The sequence below is a fragment of the Carettochelys insculpta genome, chromosome 25 (genome assembly GCF_033958435.1).
Source record: "Carettochelys insculpta isolate YL-2023 chromosome 25, ASM3395843v1, whole genome shotgun sequence".
NCBI classification, from domain to species: Eukaryota; Metazoa; Chordata; order Testudines; family Carettochelyidae; genus Carettochelys; species Carettochelys insculpta.
This window is the reverse complement of record NC_134161.1, coordinates 9,811,017-9,830,540: the sequence shown is the minus strand read 5'-3', so window position 1 is coordinate 9,830,540 and position 19,524 is coordinate 9,811,017. Positions and strand designations below refer to the sequence as shown.

Genomic DNA, 19,524 nt, shown 5'->3' with positions numbered 1-19,524 from the left:
CTTTTGCCTGAGTATTTTGGATTGGACATAAACTTTCTCAAACTGATTATATACTATGCTGGATTTGAGTCAGCAGTATGCGCTTGTAGACCGGAAGGCTAATGGCATATTGGGGTGTGTTAAGAGGAGCATTTCCCTCAGATGCAGAGAAGTTTTTATTCCCTTCTCTTCAGCACTGGTGAGGCTACATGTGGAGTATTGCATCCAGTTCTGGGCCCCCTAGTGTAGAAAATATGTGGATGCATTTTAGCAGGTCCAGTGGAGGGCCAAGAAAATGAGTATGGGGCTGAAGCACATGACCTGTGAAGAGACGCTGAGGGATCTGGACTTATTTAGTCTGCAGAAGAGAAGAATGAGGGGCAATTTGATAGCAGCCTTCAGCTTCCTGAAGGAGGGCTCTAAAGAGGATAGAAAGAGGCTGTTCTCAATAGTGATGGATGGCAGAACAAGGAGCAAAGGTCTAAAGTTAAGGAGTGGGAGTAGGTTGGATATTAGGAAAAACTATTTCACGGGAAGAGTGGTGAAGCACAGGAATGTGTTACCTAGAGAGGTGGTGGAATCTCCATCCCTAGAGGTTTTTAAGTCCTGGCTTGACAAAGTCCTGGCTGGGATGATTTAGTTGGGGTTGATCCTGCTTCAGGCAGGAGGGCTGGACTCAATGACCTCCTGAGGTCCCTTCCAGCCATAGGATTTCATGATTCTATGGTTCTAGTGCACCCAGCCAGGGCAGAAACAGGAATAGAATCCTGGTGTCCTGACTCCCAGTTCCCTTCTCTACAGGGTTACATTATCCCACTCTTAGGCCTGAAGCATTTATAACACCAGGATGCAGCAGGATTTAAGGACAGCAAGTTAACCTCTTTGTAAGAGTTTTTCACAGACTGGATCTATTGGAGCTGTGAGATATCAGGCTTCTTAATCTGAGAGTGCCCTTTTGTTTTCTTAATGGTTTTATGCTCTCTTGGACTCGCGTGAGAATAATATTTGCCATTAAGCATTGCCAGTTCATAACACATGCTATAATCGAAACTAAATCAGTCAGAAGAGTGCCCCTAGATATTTTATACTGGGGGAGTTTATGTGTGGTAGACAATGCTTGTATAATATTGCCTGGACTTTGGCAGAAGCTATGGAAAATCCATAACTTTGTCTTATGGAAGTTGACACCCTTCTTGTTTTTACTTTATTTGGTTTGAACAAAATGATTCTTTTGTCATTGAAAAGCTAGGTTAAAAAAAGAAAGTGAGTTGGTGGATGGTTTCTACGAAGGACTTATTTATTCCTAAACTAAGTACATTCTCTTGTTTGTGTTTGGTTGTTTGTTTGTTTATGAACTGCCACCAGTTTGCTTGAAAATGGTGTACTTTTTTGCAGAAGAATGAGGCCATGTTTACTCAAAAAATTGTGGTGCTCTAACAAAATATTTTTTTAAAAAGTGTAGCCATCTTTGAGTTCATATTGGAAAGCAAACTTCTTCTCACCCTTCAGATTTCAATCACTGTAGCACTGTTCTGAGTATTTTATGCATTGCTCGATTTTTTATTTGCATTGAGGTAGTGTGCAGGAGCCTCAGTTGTGGACAAGGACCTAACTGTTCTAAATCTAGAAGCTGTACAAACAGAACAAAAAAGTCACTGTCCTCCAATATTTGTAATCCAAGGAAAAGCCTCTTCCCTCTGAAATAGGTCAGAGCTGAAGGAGAACAACAAACTAGGGGGAAACCATTGTCCTGGTTTGGTATGGGAATGTATGCTTATATCTTTTGTGCGTGGTATGTCAGCTAATTGTGTTGACTAAAAAATGTAAGATGATAAATGTGGGGAGGTTACTTATAAACACCCAAGCACAACAGACAGGGAGGGAGGGAATATGTATGTGTATTAGGCAGAACATCACTCTTCTGTCCTGGCATTTCTGGGAGGAAAATGCTGTTCACAGCTGCTCCTCCAAGTCAGCTCTGTTCCACTCAGCATTTAATTTCTGCTGCTACCTGTCTTTGTTTTGACACCTGAGAGGTTTCAGCTGGCATGTAGACTGTATGATGGGGGGCTGATTCTTGCTATCTGGGCTCACCCTCACAAATGGTTTGTGCTGTTGTTGCTCTTCATTTTGCTTTTAAGTCCTTCTACTTACGCAAGTGCCTGAGAATCAGTGCTGTCTTATCCAACAGCCACATGTGATTGCTACCCTGACAGCAGATGGAATGGAGGAAGACATGGGAAATTCAGTATCACTTTTGGCACTTACACAAGGAGTAGGTTTCTTGAAAGATGCTGGCTGTAAGGCTGAAAATACCCCATTTTCCTTCCCTCTCCCTGTTCTCTTCACTGTACCTTCTCTACCCTTGCTTTTCCTGCCTCTTTCCCTCTGGACTATGCATTATATCATTCGACCATATTAGCTCTCTGAGTAACACCTTTGGAAGCTCTCCTTCAGACCAGGCAAAATGTATTTCAGCAGATGCTATGCTGTTCCCTGCTCAGCTTTAACTTGACCAAGCCTCTTGCTTTGCCTGGATGTGAGTCTCAGATCAAGTTAGTTATGTGACCTAATATAACCCCTTCACAAACTAGTTTAAGACACAATCTCAGCGGCTATACCTAATCAGTTCCCAGCTGAAGCAGACATTTGAAGCTTGCAGCTCTTGTAACTGTTGAGAGGGAAGCAGGAAAATGATCATTTGGTTCCTGTGCTATCCGTGATTGGCCCCAGATTATTTCACAAAGCTCTTCTTGGTACTCATCCTTTGAGATGGTTGGCCAATACTGCAAGGTGCCAAGCACCAGTAGTTTCATGGGCTTCACTGAGAGCTGAGAGCCTAGATTTATTTTCCATAGTCCACTTCATGGTAATAGCCTTCAGTCACTCCTAACCCTATGCTGGACTCTGTCCAATAAAAGGAGGATTCTGAAACCTACTCCCACTCCCCTGAGCCACCCAAGACCACTGCAATTTTTATCTATGCCTTAGAAAGATTAGTTGTGAAAAGAGCTGCTTTCTGGAAAAAATCCTTTTATTATCAAATTGTGCCTATACAGTCTAGTCATCTTTTGAGACATAACTCAAATCTGCATATGCACTTGCTCACAGTTTGATTGCATCAAACAGCAATCAAAACAGCTTGAACAAACCTATTGCAAGTTAATGCCTTAAATTATTACAAATGTGTGATATCCTTAATATCTATATACATAAGAGGGTTTTTCCATTTACTTTATACACTTTCAACAGGAAAAAGTATTTATAAAAAAAAATAGCATTTAAATTTTCAGACAAGTCTAAGCTTTACAGCCCAGTGTAAAGTGGTTGCAGCCTCCGACGTCCTTGCTTCTTCATGATGAGGGGAACCCCAGTGGTTATTTTATATTGCACAGACAGGACCATTCAGCAGCAGAGGCTAGTTGAGACAAAGAACTCTCTAGCAGGGAGAAAGGAGCAGAGTGACGAAGGCTGTTTCAGTAATACATGTTCTTGTCCCACCAACCTATGATAAGAAGAGGGGAAAATAAAGGAATTAGTATTTTTTTCCTTCAGTAGAAGAAAATTAAATAAGAGATTATCCAGATAATCCATTTTAAATACTCTATCACAATGATAAAGCTGAAGTTGGAAAGGGTCATGATAGCACAATTGGACTGAGAATGAAATGCTAATCCCAGGGAGAGGTTTACTTACTTCCAGGGTATAGTCTGATGAAAAGCTTGCGGATTTCATCATAGACCCATATCAAGATGGCGTAAGGCATGGCCACAAACCAATACTGTACCCTGGAAAGGGGAAAGAATGGAGATTAATGAATCAGATGTTATTTGAAAGGAGCACCTCCTCCAGCTGAACTCTGTAAGGGCCTGCTGTCCAAAAAGCCAATTTGATGCTATCACTAAAGAAAAATGATACTCTTTGACTTTTCTGAATGTGTAAATGGAAACCTGTTTAATCTGAAAATTAGGCTGCAAAAGAGGCTTTTTTGTGGTGTCCTTTTCTCAGAAGACATCAGAAACCAGTTTGGCATATGGAAGTAGCCTTGTATGTAAGTGATCTAAACTATAATATATTTGAGAGAGTTTGTCTGTCCAAGACCACCTCCATAAATGGTAAGAGCCAGGGCTACCAAATTTGGTATACTGCTTCCCCTTATCATAAATAAAAGCAAGATCACGGTTTGGTTGTGCCAGGAAAAAAGGATGTGTCTGGAATTGGACTGTTTCTCATAAACCCATACAGAAGAGAGACGGAACCGTCAGGCAGGTGAAGGGATACCTCCCACCGCATCCAGGATTACCTAGCCACAATACCTCAGCCCCCAGGTGCACTTTATGGAGAGCAGGCTGAGCTGAAGTTCCTCACCCAGAATTCATACAGGAACATGGCTGGCTCTTCACCTTTTTCATGGAGTGAGGGGAAAGTGCACCATTTTCTGCATTCCTCACTCTGGCTGGGAAGCGCAGTGGGCAAATGAATCTGGACTTGCTCCAGGCGGTGGACATTCACCCCTCCCCTTGTTGTGCCCAGTGAAGCTTCATTGGCTATCAAGAGGTGCTTTTCACCTCCCCTCCCCTCAGGGTAGCATGCATACTGAACCCCTCATCCCTGCCCCAGAGCAATGATCGTAATGAACCATGTACATTTTCATTGCATTTTCTAAAAAAACAAAAATTAATTACATTAAGGACCTGAGCAACATCAGGTAAATCTTGTAGTTTTAAATAAAATGTAATCTAGCAAAAGTTTTATAGCCCCACCCAGCAGGGTGAGTTCTGGGATAAGGGCTATGGAGGTTCTTATCTGATATAAAATGTTTTCTGTCCTTTGTAATAAAGCTGGCCAAAAATGCCTTTTCTGAACAAGGTCATGAAAAAAAATTAACTGAGAAATTTCAGCCAACTCAACTGAGTAATTACATCCTAAAACTTAATTGTTGAACTCTGCTGTCTAAGAAGTTTACTCCATGAGGGATGATCCTCCAGTCAGCCATGCCAGTGTAGACCTCCTTCTGTTTAATGTGTATATGTACATTTGAAACAGAGATGGAACAAAGATGTATGCACGCAAGAACTGGAACTCACCGAAGGGGTGTGAAGTTCAAGGCAGTAACGCTTCCAAGACCATAACAGAGAATCAGAGCTATTGATAACTGGGACAATATACCCAACCAGATGACTTTATTCCTACAAGAAAACAAAGAAGATAGTTATGTGATCTTTATAACACTACTATCTATGTCAGTAACATTCTAACACTATAACCCAAAGGTAGAAATCTGAGTAGAAGTCCTGCTTAAGATGAAGGCTCTGTGTTACAGTCCATAATGAGATTTTCAGAAGGGAAAACTGTTTGAAAGGCATACTGGCTAGAAAGCATGTTTCCTTTTGAATGCAAAACTGAATGCAGCCCATTCATCCTGGAGTGTGAACATCACATGGACAAGATGTCAGCTTTTATAATGTGACCTCAGTACTGCAAGATGCCCTCAATCATTTTGCTTCAATGGGATTTGAGGCTGCTCAGCACTTGACATAGTTTGGCCTAAAAGCCAAAAGTCTACAAAACCTGGCTGAAAACTAGTGAAAACACTTAAGCATCATTTTTTTTCTTTTTGAAAATTTTGCAAAATATGAATGAGCTCTGTAGTCCTGTTTTGTTTTTAAAGGAAGTGGGGATTTGTAAGAAACTGCAAACATGCAAAAAAAGAAATGTCAGTACTTGAATAACTGCTTGGATCTGGTTTTATTGTGGCTATTTTCATTACTAATCAAAATCTTGAGTGATAAAGAAAAGCTGGCGAGGGAAGAAGTTGGTGGGAAAAAGAAAGAAGAATGGATGACGTTATTTCTGACTCCAGTTTCATCCAAGAAACAGAGGCTAGATAAGACTGTTAGACCACTAGGGTAAGACCACACCCTTCCTGCAACCCATTAATGGATTTTTAACACCTACCTGAGAAGACCCTGCTGGAAAATGGAATTCCTCCGTGTTTTCCTGATTATCAAATCTGCCACTTGCTGAATTGTGATGCTGACAAAAAAGGCTGTGTAGCCAGTCCACTGCAGGTATGTCCGCTGGTATCTAGTCTGCAAAGGAATTTTAAAATGTCTTTATTCCGTGTACTTCCATTACAGGAACAGATGCGTAGTCTAGACTCAGAGACTGATTCCCAGTTACATGGGTGTAAGTCTGGAATAATTCCAGATATACACTTATGCAACAGATAGGAATCCATTTGTTCTCTGCCGTTAGCTGGTTCTGCGGTGGAGAATTCACATCAGTTCATCTACTTCCTCTGTTGATGGTGATTGCTGTAGAGAATGGGGTAAAGATCATTGAGAGGAGTTTCCACCTTGGTTTTGGGCAGCAGGAGTTCCTCTAGCGAAAAGTGGTTGTTGTCAGGGCCTAGTTTCAGTACTGGATTTTTTAAATTGAATCTTGGGGTTGTGAGCATGGTTTAACACTCCTTTATTATCTGTTAGGGGTTATGTAATTAAAGCAATATTGCATCGCAATGCTAGGAAGGGGAGAGTCCTCGTACTGTAGGAAGAAGCATCACAGTTGGACAGTATTTGTGTGCAGAAGCTACAGTCGGGGCACAGAAAAGATCTAAATGTACTGCTGAAAGGGTGGTAAGAGTGGTGGAATGCCTCTCATTGAAGAAGACCTACAGATAAGGCAGAAATGAAGGAGGATGTGTGGAGTCAGGGCCAAAGGCTTGTCTCCAGTACACTGGGGATCGATGCTGCAGCAAATTGATTCATGGGACATAGATTTATTATGTCTGCTTAGATGCAATAAATCAGTTTTTGAGTGCTCTCCTGTAAATGCCAGCACTCCATCTGGATGAAAAAAGATCCGGCTTCACCAAGTGTGGAGTCCTCACTGACCTCACTGCATACAAGATGCCGTTCAGCTACACATTCAGCTATGCTATTTGCGTCATTGAAGTTGCATAGATTAGATCAACGTCAGGGATTAGAAGAAGCAAAAGGAGGTGAATTCTAGAATTCGAGTTAGTAGATTCTGTAACTGAATTACCAAAGTCAAAGAACAGTTCCAAGAAATCTAACATGGGAACTTTTAGTTCACGTCTAGTGGCATAAAGTTAAAATTAATCTAAGGTGTTGTTTACATTGGCTACTGAGAGACAAACTTTTGTTGTTGATAGGTGATTTAAAAAAAACTAAATGACGTGGCAAGCGGTAGTGTAAACAGTGTTTTCTCAGCAGGAGTGGGCTCCTATCACCCGTGCCGATGCTGCTCATGGTAGGTAGAAGTGTGTTGACAAAACTCTGGACAGTGCTTACACTGCCTGACTTTTTGCAATATGGTTGTGATGCTAAACACTGTGTCGTGTAGACAAAGCCTGAGTGACCCAAATTGAATCTTTCCCAAACTGTTCCACCTCCAAACAGCAGATATCCAGGCTGGGGGGACCGTTCAGTGTGATAGGTGTCTGCTGGTGGAATCTCTCAGGCAGCAGGTGGGAGAGTTACAGGAGGAGGTGTCCATGTTGAGGGGTATCCGAATCCATGAGCAGTTCCTAGATAGTATTCATCTGGAGTCTGCTGAGGTGACTGTCCCAGTGTACAGGAAGGCTGATAAACCACTGGTGGAGAAAGAGGTGGACCAGGGTGGGCACTGGCAGCTGGTTACTTCTGGCAGCAGGCAGTGTTCCACCCCTGCACAGAACCCTCCCACTGTGGTACTGGAAAACTGTTATGCTGTACTTGCTACAGGGGATGAGTCGCCCAGTACAGAAGAGGAGAAGCCTCGTACCCCCGAGGCTGAGAAGTCTCCTGCCACCACTGCAAGAAGGAAACGCAGAGTAGAGGTGTTCGGAGACTCTCTTTTGAGGGGGACGGAGGCACCCATCTGTTGCCCTGACATTTTGTCTCGGGAGGTATGCTGCCTGCCTGGGGCCCGTATCCGAGATGTTACAGAGGCATTGTCAAGGATTGTCTGGCCCTCAGACTACTATCCCATGCTTCTCATCCATGTGGGCACTAATGATACTGTGAGGTGTAATGCTGAGCAGGTCAAGAGTGACTACAGGGCTCTGGGGGCACAGGTGAAGGGGTTTGGGGCGCAGGTGGTATTCTCTTCAATCCTTCCTGTTGCGGGTAGGGGCCTGGGCAGAGACAGGTGCATCCTAGAGGTGAATGCCTGGCTGCGTGGATGGTGTCGCCGGGAAGGCTTCGGTTTCTTCGACCACGGGATGCTATTTTAGGAAGGACTGCTAGGCAGAGATGGCGTTCACCTTTCGAGGAGGGGAAAGACCATATTCGGACACAGACTTGCTAACCTGGTGAGGAGGGCTTTAAACTAGGTTTGCCGGGGACAGGGGAGCAAAGCCCGCAGGTAACAGGAGAACATGGAAACCTGGGAGATGGGTTGGAAGTAGGAGGGAGCATGGGCAACAATGTCAGAGTAAAAAGAGGGCCAGGAAAAAACTGGGGGGAAAGTTCAAATCAATATCTAAGATGCCTATATACCAATGCAAGAAGTATGGGTAATAAGCAGGAAGAACTGGAAGTGCTAATAAATAAATACAACTACGATATCAAAGAACAAGTTAAAAACCATTTGGAAAAATTAGATGTCTGCAAGTCAGCAGGGCCTGATGAAATGCATCCTAGAATCCTCAAGGAGCTGATAGAAGAGGTAGCTGAGCCGTTAGCTCTCATTTTTGGAAAGTCATGGGAGACAGGAGAGATTCCAGAAGACTGGAAGAGGGCAAATATAGTGTCCATCTACAAAAAGGGGAATAACAACAACCCAGGAAATTACAGGCCAGTCAGCTTAACTTCTGTGCCAGGAAAGGTAATGGAGCAGGTAGTTAAGGAAGTCATCTGCAAGCACTTGGAAGGTAGTAAAGTGATAGGGAACAGCCAGCGTGGTTTTGTAAAAAACAAATCATGTCAAACCAACCTGATAGTTTTTTTTGACACGATAATGAGACTCGTAGATAAGGGAGAAGCAGTGGATGTGGTATACCTAGACTTTAGTAAAGCATTTGATACGGTCTGGCATAACATTCTTATCAACAAACTAGGCAAGTCCAACTTAAATCGGGTTGCAATAAGGTGGGTGCATAACTGGCTGGCTAATCGTACCCAGAGAGTAGTTGTCAATGGTGCTCAATCCTGCTGGAAAAGCATAACAAGTGGGGTTCCGCAGGGGTCTGTTTTGGGACCAGTTCTGTTCAATATCTTCATTAATGATTTGGATATTGGCATAGAAAGTACGCTTATTAAGATTGCAGATGATACCAAGCTCAGAGGGGTTGCAACTACCTTGGAGGATAGGGTCAAAATTCAGAATGATCTGGATAAATTGGAGAAATGGTCTGAGGTAAACAGGATGAAGTTTAATAAAGATAAATGAAAGGTGCTGCACTTAGAAGGGAATAATCTGTTTCACACATACAGAATGGGAAAAGACTGTCTAGGAAGGAGTACAGCAGGAAGGGATCTAGGGGTTCTAGTAGATCACAAGTTAAATATGAGTCAACAGTGTGATGCTGTTGCAAAAAAAGCAAACATGATTCTGGGATGCATTAGCAGGTGCGTTGTGAACAAGACACGATAAATCATTCTACCGCTCTACTCTGCACTGGTTAGGCCTCAGCTGGAATATTGTGTCCAGTTCTGGGCACCCCAATTCAGGAAACGTGGAGAAATTCAAGAAGGTCCAGAGAAGAACAACTAGAATGATAAAAGGTCTGGAGAACATGACTTATGAAGAAAGGCTGAAAGAATTGGGCTTGTTTAGCTTGGAAAAAAGAAGATTGAGGGGGGACATGATAGCGGTTTTCAGATATCTTAAAGGGTGTCATAAGGAGGAGGGAGAAAACTTGTTCTTCTTGGCCTCTGAGGAGAGAACAAGAGGCAATGGACTTGAGCTGCAGCAAGGGAAGTTTAGGTTGGACATTAGGAAAAAGTTCCTAACTGCCAGGGTGGTCAAGTACTAGAATAAGTTGCCAAGGGAGGTTGCGGAATCTCCCTCGCTGGAGATATTTAAGAACAGATTAGATAGATGTCTATCAGGGATGGTGTAGATAGTGGTCGGTCCTGCTGTCGGGGCAGGGGACTGGACTCGATGGCCTCTCGAGGCCCCTTCCGGTCCTAGTGTTCTATGATTCTATGATTCCTATGCTGCCCCTCTTTCTCAGTGAGGGGAGAGAATCTTCCATTTCCTGTTTAAGTAGGGAGTTTAATTTAAATGGACTGTTTTACAGATGCTTTACCCATTCTTGCCCATAGCTGTCCTCTATGTCGTTATTGTAATCGTCTTCCCAACTGACGCGCAAACCGAGCAGCGTGTAAGGAAGCCAGCCCTGTTCAGCATACACAGTAAAATAGGCTAGGAAGGCTCCAAAGGACTGTAGGATCCCTGCAAAGTGGAAGAGACGGAAATAAGAAATGCGTTTGGTCAGGGATGGGGAAACAAGAAAAAAAAACTGCTAAGAGTCATTGTTAAACTAGCTCTTTCTGGATCCATTGTACTTTGCATGGATTATATAGAAATCATTTCAAACAAGAATCTCAACATACTTGAAGCCCCTCTTAACTCTAATAGATCAAGCATTTCTGTAACCATTATGTAGATGCACGCATAGTCAGAGCAGGAGATTAAGTAACCCAGGTTTACACAATGAGCTGAGATCACAGGACTGGAACTAAAGAGTCCAGACTTACTGTCCCCTTCTCTACTACTATGCTACATGCCTTGCTATAGCCAGAAGCTGCTCTGTAGAGCCTTCCACTGACATTCATTCCCCTGATCCAGCCTGGCTACCTCTTGTGTGAATGACCCAACATACCAATCTGCAAGTAGGAGTACACAGCAAGCTGCTCATTCACCAGCCTGTCCTTCTTCTTGTGTCGTGGCCTTCTGTTCATAATGTCGCTTTCAGCTTTCTCATAGGCTAATGCAACCGAGGGAATCTGCAAGAGAAATTGTCTTTCAGAACCAAACTGGCAAATCTCTGCCTACTTCTGGGCAGTTCTGCAATAAAAACTGGTTTTATTTTTTCCGGTGTTTGTTGGCTGGATTAGATTAACTCGAAGTACTGCAGATGTCAGGGTGTAAATGATAAAAGGCTTTTTTCAATGAAGTTTGCATTTCAGGACCATAGAAGGGTTTGAGGCCATGGATATATTTTGCCCATCCCAGAGGGTGGATGAAAATGAAGGGAGAGGAGGGGTCTTTTGAATCTGTGGGGAAGGGAGAGGATACCTCATCTGCATGTCTTCTGGTCATTCCCAATACTGTAGCAAATACAGGTTGAACCACTCTAGTTCAGTACCCTCAGGACCTATCTGGTGCCAAATGAGAAAATTTGCCAAACCACAGGAGGTCAGTATTGCCTCGCAGCATTACCAGTGCTTCCACAGTTTACTGGGCTCTTAGAAGACATTTAGGGGTAAATTAGAGCCAAATAGCAGTACCAAACACGAGGAGCCACATCTGGTGGCTGTAAACAAACCTCAGGGACCATGGGAAATTTCTACATGCATGCTAAGTGGACATCTGGCTAACTAAAATCAAGCCAGACCCTGCATGTTGCCTGATTAGAGAGTGTTATACTAGAGAGGTTCAACCTGGATATGATTTAAGGAAGATCTGGCACTGGTTATAGATGTGCTGTCTTGATAATTCACTGTCTACATATCTTGATCAAAAGACCTGGCCATAGTGGGTTACTGATCAATGCACATGAGCAAAGCCTGTAGTTTCCAGCTCTTCATTATTCCCTTCCACAACTTGTTTTTGCCTCCTCCTCCAAAGCCAGATACTTTCAGTCTAGGCCTCTATTTGCTTTGCTATCTTTTGTATCCCACGTGACAAGGCTGTCAGTCTGTGACTAATCCCTCAAAACTGTATATCAAATCTAATTGCTTTACACCTAAAAATTCTCAGCCGTTTCCTTTCCACTGAAATCCTCATCATTTACTCATTTCTCATAGTCAACAAAATGCTCATGAAATTGCACAGCAGGTCAGCTGGTTTTATCCACATCTGGGATAAGATAACTTACAATATCTGTGCCCAGGTCGATGAAAAGAATAGTGATTGTGCCAATAGGTAGCGGGATGCTGGCAATAATGTAGATCAGGAAGGGGCAGAGCTCAGCAATGTTCTTGGTCAGGGTGTAGGCAATGGTTTTCTTTAGGTTATCAAAGATCAAGCGGCCTGGGGAAAAAGAGACAGTTAATTTTACAGTACTCACTAATGCCAATGTTGGCTGAAAATGTTTCACCATCTTTTTTCACCAGTTAAAATGGTCACAATAAATGTTTCTTTTCCTCCTTTTATTTTTAAAAGGTTGAATTATTTGGGGCAAAAGGTCAAATTCTCATTGTAAATTCATTGGAAATGAAAACTGTCAGCAAAAATAGTGTCCTTGGGAAAAAGAATTCCCCATTTTCTGACCAGCTTTAATATTGAAAGAGGAAATTTGAGCTCATGGTAGACTGGATTATCTAAGATATTAAGGGATAGCTTAGCTGTGCATGCAGATATGGGGATGCAATTACCATAAAGGTGAAGCAACTGATCATTTAGTTCTGGTATACTTGCATATGTGTGCTTACGTATGTACATTCGCAGCAAAATGAACATGCAGTCCTCCAGTTTGCAGGCATATTCCAAGTGATGGTGCATGCAAATGTAAGTGAACAATAGGGCATGCAAGTGGGCCTCTTTAAATTAAGACCAGGGATAGTGGCTGTAAGTCATAGAAGGCTGTGTGCACTAGCGATGAAAGTAGTGAGTCTTATTTTTACCTTCCTCCACTCCTGTGACAATAGAAGCAAAGTTATCATCCAGCAAGATCATGTCAGCTGCATTTTTAGCTGCGTCGGAGCCAGCAATGCCCATAGCAATTCCAATATCTGCCTTTTTCAGAGCTGGAGAGTCATTGACTCCATCTCCAGTCACTGCAACAACTGCTTCCTGGAACACAGTAAAATTCAGGTGACTTTGAGAAAATCAGTCCATCTTCCAGCTAGGAAAAACCCCGACTTGTAAAACCTCTGAGACGAAGATCAGTACAAATTACAAATTAACTTGTTCATCAACTGATCTTTGAAAATCATTTTGTGATGGGGAAAGGTGCTGGATGGGCAGCTCTGGTCTGAAGACAAATTTTCCATCTAGCCAGATACAATATAGGCAGTGGAAGCAGGTGTTCCCCTACACTGTCTTGCAAATGTATCATATCCCTGACTGAAGAAACCAGGAGCACTCTTTGGGAGAGAAGGGAGATTTGGTTGCCATGGACCATCCAGTCTTCGGTCTGTTCTAATGTGTCCATGAAGAATGTCCATTTTCATGTGGCTTGTGATGTAGATGCTGTTCAATAACTGAGATACACACCCTTGCCCCCACTCCTACTTTAATGAAGGCCATTAAACAGCTGCTAAAAGGTAATCATGCTTTTAATTTCTGTGAACTTGAACTGACTCTGCCTGGAAAACCCTCGAATTCTCTGCACTCGCATTTCTGATGAAACTTCCTCGTGTAACCAAGTATCATCTCAGAGATGTTTTGGCTTGAGGGGAATCTGCAGTGTTCTGATTACAATTGGAAAAATGAAAGGAGAGAAAATGGAGCAAACTGACTTTGGCAAATATCCAAAGAAATGGTGATAATGAGAAAGCTCAGCTTTACCAGGGCTACATATATTAAAACCAGCTCATCCTGCATCTGCTTTCCTTGCAGATATGAGGGAGCACCATGGGGTAAGTCACAGCTTGCACTGCTGGGGAAGCAGGGGGATTGCAAAGCCATGAGAAGTCCCTTGGAGGAATTCTGGATGGTGCTCTACTCCTCTTTTTGTTGGTGCACTGTATACTCATCGTGTTTGGTTCCACTCCAGGTAGCTTTATAACAACTGTGGTGAATGGAGCAAACCTTGTAAAATCCTGCCCTGTGCTAGTTTCTGACTGAAGCTATCAGACTAATTAAGAAGCAGTTTGACAATGGCTGTCCCCATACAAAGGGTGTTATAAAGCAATTTACTGGGATTTATCCCCTATCTTGTTATGCACAGCTGAAATGAGACTGAAGGGAAGAAACAATGCTGCGTTCATGTTGGTTTTATTGGGCCATCTGAGGGAAGGGGCTTCTTACCTAACACATCCTTGGCCCTAGGGATTCCAGTATTGTCACTGTGGTGCTTATTGCAACTAGAACTTCACACCCAAAGTGTAACTAAAGCTCTGATACTCCCCCTTAAGCTCTGGATCCTACCATGGAAGCAGGTTAGTTAAGCCAGGACCAGCGTGGGACTCCTGATGTGCAATGGAGCGGTTTAGATTCTATCCAGTGTAGGACAGTGGTGCCAAAGGCAGACTGGCCAGTTCACTACAGTGTGTAAATTCAGATGGCTCCACAATGAAAAGAGAACCTCAGCTGCGTCTGTGATGCAATGGAGTTCGCTCCCCTCCCTTCCTCGTAACCATGATATTGCCATTCACATCTGATCTCCTCAGCATCAGACATCTGAGCAAATCCCTTCCCTGTACAAATCCATTATGGCTACCTCTGTGTTCATCCATTGCCTTCTCTCACTCACCAGCCTTTGGCAGCCCTCTACTATAATCAGTTTCTGCTGGGGCGAGGTGCGAGCGAAGACTATTTCTGAATGATTGATCAAGATGTCATCCAGCTGCTCCTGGGTCATATCCTTAAGCTCCATCCCATTAATTACGGCTGCTCTCGCATCCCTGTAATAACCACAAGGATACGAAGTGAAACTCAGACATAAACAATTACACATTTGTACACTGCACTCAAGTCAGTGCTTGGGCATGGCAGAAATAAGCAACAACTTTGACTGTCCTTATTAGTTTGTCAGCAGGAAATTCATGAAAGGCATTGTAGGAATACAAGGTCTTTCTTCACAAAAGAACTGTAGTAAATGGTGGTAGCCTCCATGACTCAACCTTGCAAAACAATAGAGAATGTTCTACTGGGAGCAATGCTGTATTTTCTGAAAGAGGTGGAATGGTAGACTGGAGTATCTTATTCTTTTCTCACTGAATCAGCAAAACTACTTTCAGCCTCAATACATTTCAGAATAAATTAGCTGGATGGTTCTAAGAAGAAGATGAATATTTGGACAGATATCAGGGGTAGAAAAGTACCAAGAACAGGAAAACAATAGATTAGAAACAGGGTAATACAAGCAGAGGAGGAGAAGGAAAGATTTCATTTCCTGATAGCTACTGGTGCGTGCCATCTGCCCTTACTGTTTATTGACTTGCTCGACTGGAATGTTGAGGCGCTTGGCAATGTCTTCCATGGTCTCACTGTTGGCAGAAATGATGCCTACGCTCTTGGCAATTGCTTTTGCTGTGATCGGATGATCACCAGTGACCATAATAACCTGATGAAGACAAATGGGTGGAATGAGAATCTTAGGAGCAGCGTAAGGAAAGATGAGGTGAGGTGGCTGTTGTCCACCAGGGGATGGCTGTAGTTCTTTGGTATACTGAACGTACGGTCAGATTTTCCATGACATTTAGGTTGTTGCTTGTAACCCGCTAGCCCTATGTGGGCACCAGTTGCCCTGGCACTGTTTAACTGAAAGTGAAAAGGCTTGATTCAGGAATTCAGGGCCATGTGAGATCCTTCTCTAATTCTGATCTGCCTCGCTCTTTCTCCTGACCCAAGGTCCTGAATTTATTTTTATTTAGTACACTAATAGTCCCAAATGCTGATGATTTGCTATTGAGTTGCAGGAGACCAATGCAGTAGAAGAAGAAACTTTTTATAAGACATTGCATTATGTGTTGAAAACAGTGAAATACTGCAATGTAAAATAGGTCCTAGTGACATAAGGTCTCATAGAAAACTGGGACATATGTTGTTCAACCTTTTAGGAGAGAAACATGCTTGGTGGTGAGCCTACCATCTCAGAATGCCAGAAAATTATCTGGTATTGGAATAGCTTTCATTTTGCCTTAGTCTACTTGCTTCAAAGGCTGATTTTCCTTTCCGTATGTAATATGCAATTGAAACTCCCTTTCATGAGCCATGAGCTGAATACATAACTTGAGGAAGTCCTTGCAAGACCGCTAAGGAAGTTGTTGCTTAGTTGAAAACTTTTCTAGTCTAAGCTTTTATGACCTAATTTTACTTTTTTCCCTTTCTGAAAGACTTCTGTGACTATCATGGTCTAAGTCTAAGGTGAATAATTCCAACTCCAGAGGTTCTTTTGTGTATTGCACATGGGTCTGTGCTACAAAGTTGGGATCTGGATCAACCAGTAGGGCTGACAGCCACTGTGGGCCAAAGAGCAAAGGGGGACAGGCTTCATGCCCCCGAAAGGGATGGGGCCAATGGCTGTCACCTTTAGTGCCACCAGGACCACATTCCTGGGCATCCCACAACCCTGGTGGAACAGTGCTACCAGTACTTCAAAGGGACCCAGAGCTCCAGCTGCCACCACTGCCAATGTAGCAGAGGTAGTGCCCCCCTTGAAAGCTGGGCCCCAGGGCAACTGCCTCCTTTGCCCCCTCACTGGCAGGCCTTGGATCAACTTCTGAACTCCCTCAAAGTTTGGAATCCTTTTGCACCTGGGGTTTTGTGCTCAGCCTGTTTACACTAAGTCCTCTTAACACATCAATAATAGTGGATAAAGATTATAAGACTTAAACTATCTCCCTAGGTGTTTTTAATCTGAATACAGTAAAATACAACCATGATGCATCAAGAATATGAGGCTCTGTCCAGGTACATTAGTAATCCCTTCTGTAGAACTGCTGCACTTCTGTCTGACAGAAACCCTACCTTGATCCCAGCACTGCGGCACTTTGACACAGCATCTGGCACGGTGGAGCGAGGGGGATCAATCATAGACAAGAGCCCTACAAAGCACAGATTGGAGGTGGGGAAGTTCATGGAGTCTGTATCAAAGGGGTAGGTGTCTGGAAACTCGTCCTCTGGCAGGTACAAGTGGCAGAAGCCTGGAATGAAACACAGCAGAGCCGTGTGAGAACAAGGTAGTGGGAAAGGGTAAAAAGGCCAGGGGAGACCTGTTACAGCATGACTGCTAGTTCATCTCTGCAGTTCACTGCTTCATTTCCATAAGCTGCCACGAAATGTCCTTTTTGGTGGAATTTCAGTCGCTTGTTGGCTGCATTAATGTCCCTGTATAGCACCAGCATTCGAAGTTACGAGGCTGGTACCTGGGGCAGCAAAGAAGTGTTCTTTGCTCCACATACCAGATACATTCATGAGCCTTTATCTGCATGGTGGTAGTGCCCAAAGATCAAAGCCCCATAGTGCAAATGACTGTCCCAAGTTCCCTTCCTGAAAGAGTTTACACCAGTGTGAAAATGGGTTAACCCCCCTACTTATTTTCAGGATAGGTAAATTACCATTTCATTCCATGAATTAGCAGGGACTTTATCTTTCTTTTTTTCCCCATGATACTCAACCATTTTCAGCTCTCCCTCCAAGAATGGAATGGGGATTGTCATATGTCGAACATTCTCATGCATATATAATGCAACCATTATTGTAACAGGCCAATGGGTGTTTAACTCACTTTTAATTTTCCAAATCCCTTCTGTTTTACAATCCATTTTTTCAGTTCTCTTTTGAACTCACCCAGCACTCTCTCTCCCAGACCTCCCAATTCCATGTATGCCGTCTGGAAAGCCTCAGCCCTCTCTCTGTCCAATGGCTGTTCTTCACCATTGATCATGATGGTGCTGCATCTCTCTAGGATCCTCTCTGGGGCCCCTTTCATCACCAGCAGGAAGCGTTTATCATGGGGGTCTTCGGTCTCATGGATTGAGAGCTGTACACCATGAAGATGAACTTAGTGAAACAGTATATGATACCCTTCGGTTTCCATGATAACCCACCAATGGTTAAATTCTGCCTTCAGCTATGCAACCCCCACCATGAATGTACTGACAATTGGCCATGCTTGTCTGACAGCAGAATTTGGCCATAAGAGTTCATGTAACATAGAGCCAAGAACTGTTTCTCCACCTCTTTTTCACCACAGGTATATAATGTTTTCTGAAGTCATAAATCTGGACTTCACAGGAATGGAATACCTTGCTGTACTGACATATACTAGATCACTGTGTGATGATATTAATCTTATTTGACTAAGACATAGATTCCCAAACTTTGCCCAGTCTCCTCATAGAAACTACAGATTCGTACATACAGTGCTCATTGGTTTATTTTTCAAATAAGAAAGTCACACCTGGAATTTGTTAGTAGAATTGAATGGAATTTCAGCCACTTTTCTGTTCTGTGTCCTAATGCCCATTACATCACCCACGATTACTTCAGCAAATTTCAGCAGGGCTGTTTCTGAGGCATCCCCCACCACAACTCTCTGTGCAGAGAAGAACAAACATGGATTTTAGTAGTAATACTTTTTCACTTTCATCCAAGGAGCTGAACTAACTTCATACGCATCTCTGACTGTGTGCATTCTACTGTAGCTGTCACTGTGACAGCAAAACACCAAGCAATTTACTGACGGCAAGCAGGTATGAGAGATTACATTTTCCATCCTGCTGTTGAATTATGCTCTGGGAGCATGTAGGCTGTATTTCTGTTGATTTTATTAGTTGTGGTCTTAAGGTTAGTGATAGTGATCTACTCGTTAGCGTTGCTGTTGTGACAAAGCTTCTACAGAGAAGAGAGATTTGCATTTCGTTGAGTGGAAGTGGAAGATCTGTGGCTGTTTTCTGCTCTGCTAGTATCTTTATAATGCTGCTTTGGGACAAGTGAATGTTATACCTCTTAATGCTGGTGCCTCAATTTACCCAACTGTCAGCTGATTTTCCCTGCATCTCACAGTCAGTGACCAAATCAAGAGCACAGCACAGCAATCTGGAGTCACCTGTTCTCGTCAGAATACTGCCCATCACAAATGCTTTACACGGAAATAACTTGAACTTTTATCCTTGTCACCTTTTGTTTAGTTTAGATTTATAATGTGGAGAGACTATTCTTGTTATCTGAGCTGATTTTGACTTAAATTAATGTATTTGTTTGTTCCCACTTTATATTTCTTTCAAGGGTAAAGCAAGAAGTGCAAGAAGGATGGGAATTTTAAAACAAAAGAATATTAAAAGCAAATGCAAATCTTGGCATGAAGTCTTTTCAGTGGAAAAGAAATGAGGAAACAAAGTAGCTGATACCTTCATTATTGGAATGTTCTCTTGTCCTGGTTTGAATTCGGCCCGGTTGCATAGTGTTACAATTTTCAATAAAGCGGCCCACGATTGAGAACTTTGATCAAAGGACTGGGCTGAAAAGCAAAAAAAAATCAAGTATTTCAGCTTTGTAGGTGCTGAATAGTGTAACTCTTATATTAAAGAAGCAGCAGGAGAACACAGTCATTCTTAACAGATTCTGATATATAGAAATCTATCTATATACTTACCCTCTGCAAACCCCTATCTTACCCCATGCACACCCCTCCTTACGAGTCCTACCAGAGTTATTCTGGTGAAGATCCTCTGTTTGTTTAGTGCTGAAAACTGGAGA

The 19,524-nt window shown here is 42.9% G+C and overlaps 1 protein-coding gene across 1 annotated transcript in view; it reads right to left on the bottom strand.

Moving 5' to 3' along the window:
• Nucleotides 1–2,992: 2,992 nt before the first annotated feature.
• ATP12A (ATPase H+/K+ transporting non-gastric alpha2 subunit) overlaps nucleotides 2,993–19,524 on the bottom strand; it is a 32,282-nt gene continuing 15,750 nt past the window's right edge. Inside the window, exons 10-23 of the mRNA XM_074977129.1 lie at nucleotides 19,176–19,285; nucleotides 18,227–18,361; nucleotides 17,614–17,806; nucleotides 16,792–16,967; nucleotides 15,249–15,385; nucleotides 14,573–14,723; nucleotides 12,780–12,948; nucleotides 12,032–12,186; nucleotides 10,814–10,937; nucleotides 10,238–10,383; nucleotides 5,938–6,071; nucleotides 5,067–5,168; nucleotides 3,676–3,767; nucleotides 2,993–3,484 (exon numbers count right to left, since the gene is read on the bottom strand). Coding sequence (XP_074833230.1) covers nucleotides 3,456–3,484; nucleotides 3,676–3,767; nucleotides 5,067–5,168; nucleotides 5,938–6,071; nucleotides 10,238–10,383; nucleotides 10,814–10,937; nucleotides 12,032–12,186; nucleotides 12,780–12,948; nucleotides 14,573–14,723; nucleotides 15,249–15,385; nucleotides 16,792–16,967; nucleotides 17,614–17,806; nucleotides 18,227–18,361; nucleotides 19,176–19,285 — 1,853 coding nt within the window. The 3' untranslated portion in view covers nucleotides 2,993–3,455. The remainder of the gene's footprint in view (nucleotides 3,485–3,675; nucleotides 3,768–5,066; nucleotides 5,169–5,937; nucleotides 6,072–10,237; nucleotides 10,384–10,813; nucleotides 10,938–12,031; nucleotides 12,187–12,779; nucleotides 12,949–14,572; nucleotides 14,724–15,248; nucleotides 15,386–16,791; nucleotides 16,968–17,613; nucleotides 17,807–18,226; nucleotides 18,362–19,175; nucleotides 19,286–19,524) is intronic.